Below are 9,969 nucleotides of genomic sequence, written 5' to 3'. Positions count from 1 at the left end.
TCTGACTCACAGACTGTAAGTACGTTTTCATTTAAAGGATTTGCCACTGATGATTCAAACTCGAGTTTTGGGCAGTGTAGAGTAGCGCTTGTTGTTTGTCATTTCTCTGATCACAAGTGCAGACAGGGTTTTATGTTTACGCGGCGCGATGCAATGCAACGCGTAAAAAGATCAGTATAAGTCATTATAATCAGTAATTATGTCCCCACTGGATGCAACAAATGCCTCGTTTATAATGGGTTTTAATGTTTTTGTCTCGTCGCTCCGGCCGGACATGGCATCAACAGTATGTGAGGGGCGTAACATTTTCGTCTCAGGCTTGAGGTATTCGGCCAATCACAATGCAGTGGATAGTTGGCCAATCAGAGCACACCTCGCTTTTTCAGACCGATGAGCTTTGTAAAAATCGACGCGTTTCAAAAAGGCGGGGCATAGAGGAGAAACAATAATGTACAGTATGTGGAAAATAATGTGTTTTTTTTACTTTAAACCGCATAAACACATTTCATTACACCAAATACACCAGATAATGTTCTTTTTAGCAGCATCATATGACCCCTTTAAAAGAGCTAATTTTGTTAATTAGGTTGCAAGCCGGTTTGAAAGCTGTATTATTTAAGGTATAGTTCATGTTCATAGCACAAACGGGATGTGATGAGTTATGTGCCAAAGTTAGGGGTTTGTTCAAATTCAGAACCATATATATAAACAATTATCACAGTGATACCTATTTTAGCAAACACCACTGAAAATAGAGTATGTGGTTATTGTACGACTGACTATATTTTTGCCTTACTCCTACTGAAAGGCACCCACAGAGGTATCAGTCTCTCAGGATGGCTGACCGAGGGACCCCCCAGCCTGCCCGTTCATCTTCCAGCATGTCCATGCAGTCTGATTCAGGGAAAGGTCACTCCAAGAGCAAACGCATATCCTCCACACCGGTCCCCAGTGACGTCCCTCTAGAAGTGCCAGAGGATGCAGGTATGAAATAGAAACAAGCTGCTTCTTGCTGTTTGTGTTTGCCTCCCACTTGTAAATACTGTACAAGCAGCTCTCTGATCTGCCAGTTATTTACATTATGCTAAAAAATGCATCGAGTTTGACCTCATTATGTATTTAAAATGGTGCCAGCATAACGATATAGTGGTTCAGAGTTATTCAATTTTGAAAACTGTGACAGAAAGCTCCTTTACTGCCACTCAACACTAACATCTAATGCACTCACACTTATTTTCCTTTTTTCTACTTGCTACTTTTGTTTTTTTGTGAAGTGCAAAGGGGCTTTCAGTAGGAAAGGAGCTGCAAATGGATTAGTACTACCATAATCTAATTGTAGGACCTCTGCGGAGGACTGTTTACTGATCCTGGGAGAGTAACGTTAGACTACAATGCCGGCAGTTCTGACCCAGATAAGTACGTTTTCATTTAAACGATTTGCCACTGATGATTCAAACGTGAGTTTTGGGCAGTGTAGAGTAGCACTTGTTGTTTGTCATTTCTCCGATCACAAATGCAGACATAGTTTTATGTTTACGCGGCGCAATGCAATGCAACGCAATGCGTAAAAAGACAGTATAAGTCATTATAATCAGTAATTATGTCCCCACTGGATGCAACAAATGCCTCGTTTATAATGGGTTTTAATGTTTTTGTCTCGTCGCTCCGGCCGGACATGGCATCAACAGTATGTGAGGGGCGTAACATTTTCGTCTCAGGCTTGAGGTATTCGGCCAATCACAATGCAGTGGATAGTTGGCCAATCAGAGCACACCTCGCTTTTTCAGACCGATGAGCTTTGTAAAAATCGACGCGTTTCAAAAAGGCGGGGCATAGAGGAGAAACAATAATGTACAGTATGTGGAAAATAATGTGTTTTTTTTACTTTAAACCGCATAAACACATTTCATTACACCAAATACACCAGATAATGTTCTTTTTAGCAGCATCATATGACCCCTTTAAAAGAGCTAATTTTGTTAATTAGGTTGCAAGCCGGTTTGAAAGCTGTATTATTTAAGGTATAGTTCATGTTCATAGCACAAACGGGATGTGATGAGTTATGTGCCAAAGTTAGGGGTTTGTTCAAATTCAGAACCATATATATAAACAATTATCACAGTGATACCTATTTTAGCAAACACCACTGAAAATAGAGTATGTGGTTATTGTACGACTGACTATATTTTTGCCTTACTCCTACTGAAAGGCACCCACAGAGGTATCAGTCTCTCAGGATGGCTGACCGAGGGACCCCCCAGCCTGCCCGTTCATCTTCCAGCATGTCCATGCAGTCTGATTCAGGGAAAGGTCACTCCAAGAGCAAACGCATATCCTCCACACCGGTCCCCAGTGACGTCCCTCTAGAAGTGCCAGAGGATGCAGGTATGAAATAGAAACAAGCTGCTTCTTGCTGTTTGTGTTTGCCTCCCACTTGTAAATACTGTACAAGCAGCTCTCTGATCTGCCAGTTATTTACATTATGCTAAAAAATGCATCGAGTTTGACCTCATTATGTATTTAAAATGGTGCCAGCATAACGATATAGTGGTTCAGAGTTATTAAATTTTGAAAACTGTGACAAAGCTCCTTTACTGCCACTCAACACTAACATCTAATGCACTCACACTTATTTTCCTTTTTTCTACTTGCTACTTTTGTTTTTTTGTGAAGTGCAAAGGGGCTTTCAGTAGGAAAGGAGCTGCAAATGGATTAGTACTACCATAATCTAATTGTAGGACCTCTGCATCTGTGACCATTGTATATTTGTGGTTACTTTCACACTTCTTTTTTGTATTCACATTTTGGCATTCTGGCACTTTTCGCTTGATATGTTTTTACTTATTCATTCCTTGATCGGTTTTGTTTTTGGGCACCATGTAAAACAAAGTTATTGCAGAAGAACCATAATATTATTTTTCTGCACTTTCCACTAAAGGTCAGCTAGACCTGAACTGTAGTGCAAAATGTTTTGTAATCTGAACTGAGCTGGTTGTTTGAATTATTCTTTGCATTATGTGTTTGTGTGTATGTTTTTTTTCTCAGTTGAGAAAGAGAAGCCTGTCTCAGAGGTGGATGTTTCAGCAGAGGAAGTAGATTCCTACACGAAACGGCTGGTAATTCACTCATACATGCTAAATTACCAGCCTTTAGGCACAGACACTGATAAATCACCTCACAATGATTGGGATTCTTATCTGATTATAATCTGCAATTTATAATTTTTCCCTCGCTTGAGTCTCGCGCCTGCAGTCCTGGTTTACTAATCAGTGCTTTCATATCGGCGTTATTGAGTTCTTCTAATGATGTGAGTGAATATTTCATCCGCTCTCCACATGCTCCGTGGGCTTAAAGGTCTTGTTTGGGCCCCGTTCACGTCTTAGACCTCATCATCGATCACACAAATCCGGAGGACGGCAGCAAGTTAGTGCGAGAAACATCGTTAAATTCCACCCAATGGTCTTCAAAATAGAGGAAGAAGAGATGCATATTGTTGAACTGTAATTTCCGTTACAGGCTCATGCATACGCATAACGAGGTCTTTGGCTTAAACAAGATAGATAACCCCTGGTCACAAATAATGGCTGATGCAAATAGCACGGGAGGAAGAAATGACTGAGAAAGTGAGGGGCGAGTGGGCAGAGCCAGCCAGCGAACTTACAGCATCTCTGTCCTTTCATCAATGAGGTTAATAGAATTAATTACAGCCCTCTGGCTGGAAAAAGGCAATGGCATTTACATGCAGTGGCTCAGCGTGTCCGCCCCTGCTGGGAGACCCTGTAGAAAAAGCAGCTGGTGAGCTGGTTGTAATGACATTTGTTATAGTAATGCATATTCACTGACATTAGCCCTTTAGACAAATATCAATATGTTTATGGTAGTTATGTGGTGCTTTTAGCACAGAGATAAGATTAATTATTAATGTGACGTGTTATGCCACGCAACTTCCGAAAGGATGATGGAGGTTTTGATGGGAGTTTTTCATCCAGTTTGACATGCAAAATACTGTCTCACCATATAATTTGATGTTACGCCATACCATGTTTCATCCAGTTTGGCCAGTCTGTTCATTCAAATCAGCTCATACCCTCAGTGTTTTTTGAACATTAAAGCATGTCAACATATTCTGTTACACCAAATACACAAAAAAATTATCTTTAAAATAGCATCATATGACCCCTTTAAGACCCATTTAATCTGCATATGAAACATTAGAAATTAGATATTTAATTTTTATTTCGTGTTTGATTGTTAAAACAAAAAATATTGGTTGTTTGTCTCAATAAATTGGGTTAATTTAAAAATATAGTGGTTAAATTAAAAAAAAAATTCTATTGCTCTTTGTTTTAAAAAAGGTTATAAAAAATGTAAATAATTATCGATACTGAACGATATAAAACATATTATCGTTGATAAATTTTTTTTGCTATATTGCCCAGCCCTACTCTCATTGTTAAACTGTGTGTGATGACTTCTGGTGATCAGTTAGCACTCAAAAAATATGAATTACCAACATCTTCTCTTTCCCACTTATCCATCTTCCATCACTCTCTCTCTCTCTCTCACTCCCCCCAGGTGGTTGAGCACATGTCCTACTTCATTCAGGCAGAGGACAGTATAATCACAGAGGAGAGTTTTAGGAGCACGGTGCAGTTTGGTTCTGTAAGGGGAGGGGCCATAGAGGGTCTCCTCAGGCTGATGAATGGCATTCACACCCCTCAGGTCACCCTCAGCACTGCCTGGCCTGAGTCCGCCAAGAACAACTACTCTGTAGAATTGCACCGCTTCCTCAGCAAAGTTACAGGTAATGACAGACAGTCACAGCGCCATCTAGTGTGGGCCCTCCTCAGACAGTAACAGTAACCTCCTGTATACACTTGTATGTTATTTGTTTTGACTTTACAGTTGGCACAGCATGAAGTAACATGTATTAATAACAGTTGAAAAGGGGGCCATGAAGGGTGTCTTGGTGGTTTTAAAATCGTGTATACTGAGGAAAAATGTCAATTTTTTTAAAAACTATTTTTATTTCTCAGAAATTGCTTGTAAATTTTACAAATAATTTAGAAGAGAAACAATTAACAAATGGCAGCGGCTATTTGCACTAAGTGTAAATAGCAATTAGATGCTATTTACACTAAGTGAAAATAGCATATTTTCTTAGCAATAGATGCTATTTACACTAAGTGCAAATAGCAGCATTTTTTAGTGATATGCTATTTACACTAAATGCAAATAGCTATTGATTCTATTTACACTGTTAAAATAACAAGATTTTCTGCTATGTATACTACTTATTGCAAATAGTGGCAATTATCTGCACCTCAGTATTGTAGTACATTATAAAAAAGTATGCAATAATAACTTGAGTGTAAATTTTAATTTTAATTCAAATTATTAAATGGATGCCACCTTATTGGGACAATAAAGCCCTCCCTACACCTACCCGATACTTTATTTTAAACTTTTAGATTATTTCCTTCATTTTCATTGAAAATAAATGCTTGTTGTGATTTGTGAGAAAAAAGTTTGCCAAAAGGCGGACTCGAACCACTGGAGCTGCCGACTGTCACCTGTCTTTTGTAATGTTGACTAGCCGAATCACTGTAAATTATCATTTTAATTCAAATTATTAAATGGATGCCACCTTATTGGGACAATAAAGCCCTCCCTACACCTACACCTACCCGATACTTTATTTTAAACTTTTAGATTATTTCCTTCATTTTCATTGAAAATAAATGCTTGGTGTGATTTGTGAGAAAAAAGTTTGCCAAAAGGCGGACTCGAACCACTGGAGCTGCCGACTGTCACCTGTCTTTTGTAATGTTGACTAGCCGAATCACATATTGGTGGGCGGAGTTAGTGTAAGTAGCCTCTGCCAACAAGGCAGGCTATTTGCACTTAGTGTAAATAGACACTCTGTTAACAAATTGAATTAAACACAACATTATTAAGTAGAAAGCCTGAAATATTATTTTCTTATAAAACATACTCCAGTAATCTTTGTTTACAGTTTTGAAAAATCATTTATTACAGTGCATGTACAGTAAGGAGCTGCCCGAAGGACATACAATCTTTGATTAATGTCTCAAACTCTTTCAAAAGTTACTTTGAAAATTGAAAGTTAATTTTCTTTTTCATAAAAAAAAATAATGAAAGTACAGCGTTGCAGCCCAGGAGCTTTATTATTTACATGCTCACTGAAGTGCACTGACCTCTCTTTTACTACCACTTTCTATTTCAATTTACATTTACTGTATGTTATTGATCCTTCCTTTCATCCATATTGCAGTCAGCGACTTTCTTCATATATGTTTCTTTCACATTAATGGGGTCATATGATGCGATGTCGATTTTTCCTTTCTCTTTGGAGTGTTACAAGCTCTTGGTGCATAAAGAAGGCCTGTAAAGTTGCAAAGACTAAAAATCCCATCTCAAATCCAAAGAGACGTTCTTTATAAAAGTTAAGAGTCAACCACGCCTACCTAAAATGGCTCGTTCTAACATGCCCCCACATGTCTACATCACTATGTGGGAAGATTTGCATAACGCCACCCAAATGTTCACGCAAAGAAAGAAGGCGTAACTTTTATTCTCGCTGTAGTATTGTTGCCGCTGCCGCCATGACGTGAAGACGCTGTGTGCTTCGTTGTGAAAGCGAAACTACTTTGTTTGGTCTTCCAAAAGAGGCCGATATCCACTTCGTCATGCTTAGAGCTTATCTGTGCTGGTCACTGAGGGAATACATCAACTTTCACCGTGGACAAAGCGGAGTCCAGCCTGGGGTCCGTCACATGTGGCTGACGCTCATTCGTCGCATCCACCGGGTGCGCCGTTCTCGACTCCGCCACCTCAGCTCACTCTATCCCGGCCTCAGCGCACGCAGACAGAGTTTTATGTTTACGCGGCACGATGCAATGCAACGCAAGCGTAAAAAGACAGTATAAGTCATTATAATCAGTAATTATGTCCCCACTGGATGCAACAAATGCCTCGTTTGTAATGGGTTTTAATGTTGTCTCGTTGCTCCGGCCTGACAGAGCATCAACAGTATGTGAGGGGCGTAACATTTTCGTCTCAGGCTTGAGGTATTCAGCCAATCACAATGCAGTGGTTAGTTGGCCAATCACAGCACACCTCACTTTTTTAGACCGATGAGCTTTGTAAAAATCGACGCGTTTCAAAAAGGCAGGGTATAGAGGAGAAATAATAATGTACAGTATGTGGAAAATAATGTGTTTTTTGAACTTTAAACTGCATAAACACATTTCATTACACCAAATAAACAAAATAATGTTCTTTTTAGCAGCATCATATGACCCCTTTAAGCTAAACCCAAGCACTACTGACCTGAGATCTCCATCGGCTTAACAGGTGTAGCTGATTCAGAATCAGTGCTTTTGTGGGGGTTTTTTGCAATCTGACTGAGCTTCTCCACCGTCAGCCATTCAGAGGTAATCACCTGTGCACAGTGGAGCACTATGATGGTTCAATTATTATGCTCATCAGTCCAATCAGCACACCCACATCACCCAGAGCAGCACGACTCTGACTAAACAGAAATAACACAGCCACCAATCACAGGTTCTTCTGACATGGGGAAAGGCACTACCGCCGTGCTCCCGGGTAATCAGAAAGCCGTTCGACAATTTTAACAATTCGCCTTTTGGTTCTCCTCTTTTAGCACATAATTCTGTAGATCATATTTGAGGCGGTAAGACTGGGTGCCAAGAAATACATTTTTAAAGCCATTGGAGATGTATTGAAAGATGATTCAAATGCCATACCGCAAATTTACCTTGAATCTGTTTTAATTAAGCTAACAAATAACAGTGAGGTCACAAAGTGCTCTTAAGTGATGTATTAAGCTGGTTAAAATGGTGTAATTCAGAGGGAATTCAGGTTACAATTGAAAGAAGTGAGTAAGGGACCACAATTATATTGATGTTAGCCATGCCTTTTCCAAAAATAACAGCACAGGCTCAGTTCATTCTTACTCCGTGAGGTAAAGCCTTGCCAATTCGTCTCTCTCGTCTACCAAAGCTGAAGAATTTGGCCTGGAATTTGTACTGAATAAATATAGACACTGTATACCCACTCCTACACAAAAAAGCCACATACTCTATAGGATTAGACACACAAATACACACACATGCACATTGTTTCGCATCTCAGCCAGCTGACTCATTCACTCTCCGGCTTTATTTAATTTAATTTATTTTTTATTTTTTGATGTCTCATTATTTTCCCTCTGGTGTATCCTGTTTGCTTGTCTTTGTTCTCCCTGTAAAGGCCAATCGAATGCTGTCATTGTGTTCTTCCACTCTTTTTATTTCTGCGTCTCATAACTGCCATCACAGAATGAAGCAGCTAGTAGAACTTGTACACATTGGCCTTGTTTCTTTTAATCTTTTAATCTCTCAATATGCTACATACTTTTGGTATCTCACTCTTTCTTCTGTCTCCCTCCATCAGACTTCTCCTTCCAAAAATTTTATGTGACAGACCTCTATTATCTTTTTATCTGCCTTTCACTGTTTAAACGCCTGTTAAAGTGGTTGCAGCAAGCATCGTTTTGATGTCCAGCATGGAAGGAGCAGCGGATACTGTAGAAACCACAAAGAAAACGAACAGCAGTCATAAAAAACATTTGTGACGGCTGAGACGTGCCACACGGGCATAAAAGCATAGCAGTAAACTTTTATTGTGTTTCCCTTTTATGCTCTTGTGTTGATTCATTTCACCAACATGCAAAGCACTATAATGTGGGATGGATTTGCTGTCTGTAGCAGTAAGAATGAGGAGTGACATGATGGATGTGATGATGTGCTGTGCTGTGCTGTACTTGGTGTTGCTGCTATGGATGACTTTCACTGATCGGATTACTGATGTCCAACTATTGTTTTTTTTTTCCACAGACAGCAGATTTAAACTGCTGGGCAGCACTGTGCTGTACGTCCCTCTGGAGGCTCTGCAGCACCGCCCAGAGGAGGCCGTCACGAACAAGAGTCTGGTGCAAAGGCTGGAGAGTAAGACTGTGGTCCTGTGTGTATGGGTGTGAGGGCTTGAATAATTTCTGATGGAGTGGACTGTGAGGAATGAACAGTGTGAAAAGAACATAACATGCCGTATGCAGGAAATTACATCTACCGTGACAGTCCGTGGCTAGAACCTGTGAGTGTGATTTACACAGTAACCACAGCTGAAGGGCAAAAATATAGGGCTAATTCAATTCAACATGCTGCTCTAAGACAGTTAAAGGAGTCTTTATTAAATTTGGCGGTCCTGGAGGGGTCCAGGGTTAAAGGGACATACTTGGGGCATTTGGAGGTGTTGGAGAAAAAAGGCATTTTAGAAGCTAACTTAAGAAAAAACAGGACACGGTATGAATGATACTCCACTCAGGGTCTTTTACAGCAGGCAGCAGAGCAGAGACTGTTTGTCCTCCAAATTGTATTTAACATTTCTCAACTGTCTTAAAGTCAGCAAGAGGTCGGAAGGTGCCTTTTCTTTATACAGGCTTAATTTAATGTGTATTGATATACAGGTGCATCTCAATAAATTAGAATGTCGTGGAAAAGTTAATTTATTTCAGTAATTCAACTCAAATTGTGAAACTCTTGTATTAAATAAATTCAGTGCAAACAGACTGAAGTAGTTTATGTCTTTGGTTCTTTTAATTGTGATGATTTTGGCTCACATTTAACAAAAACCCACCAATTCACTCTCTCAACAAATTAGAATTCTTCATAAGACCAATAAAAAAATTTTTTTAGTGAATTGTTGGCCTTCTGGAAAGTATATCAATTTACTGTACATGTACTCAATACTTGGTAGGGGCTCCTTTTTACTTTAATTACTGCCTCAATTCGGCGTGGCATGGAGGTGATCAGTTTGTGGCACTGCTGAGGTGGTATGGAAGCCCAGGTTTCTTTGACAGTGGCCTTCAGCTCATCTGCATTTTTT

General features: G+C 39.6%; 1 protein-coding gene across 1 annotated transcript in view; it reads left to right on the top strand.

Moving 5' to 3' along the window:
• Window positions 1–2,237: 2,237 nt before the first annotated feature.
• The window catches only part of LOC107597073 (dynein heavy chain 2, axonemal-like), a 156,265-nt gene continuing 148,533 nt past the window's right edge, over window positions 2,238–9,969 (top strand). Inside the window, exons 1-4 of the mRNA XM_016287985.1 lie at window positions 2,238–2,385; window positions 3,046–3,116; window positions 4,576–4,804; window positions 8,922–9,032. Coding sequence (XP_016143471.1) covers window positions 2,238–2,385; window positions 3,046–3,116; window positions 4,576–4,804; window positions 8,922–9,032 — 559 coding nt within the window. The remainder of the gene's footprint in view (window positions 2,386–3,045; window positions 3,117–4,575; window positions 4,805–8,921; window positions 9,033–9,969) is intronic.

Source organism: Sinocyclocheilus grahami, unplaced genomic scaffold, assembly GCF_001515645.1.
Source record: "Sinocyclocheilus grahami isolate Dianchi unplaced genomic scaffold, SAMN03320097.WGS_v1.1 scaffold227.1, whole genome shotgun sequence".
NCBI classification, from domain to species: Eukaryota; Metazoa; Chordata; class Actinopteri; order Cypriniformes; family Cyprinidae; genus Sinocyclocheilus; species Sinocyclocheilus grahami.
Note: the sequence above shows the minus strand (reverse complement) of the source record. Positions and strands in the feature narration are given on the sequence as shown.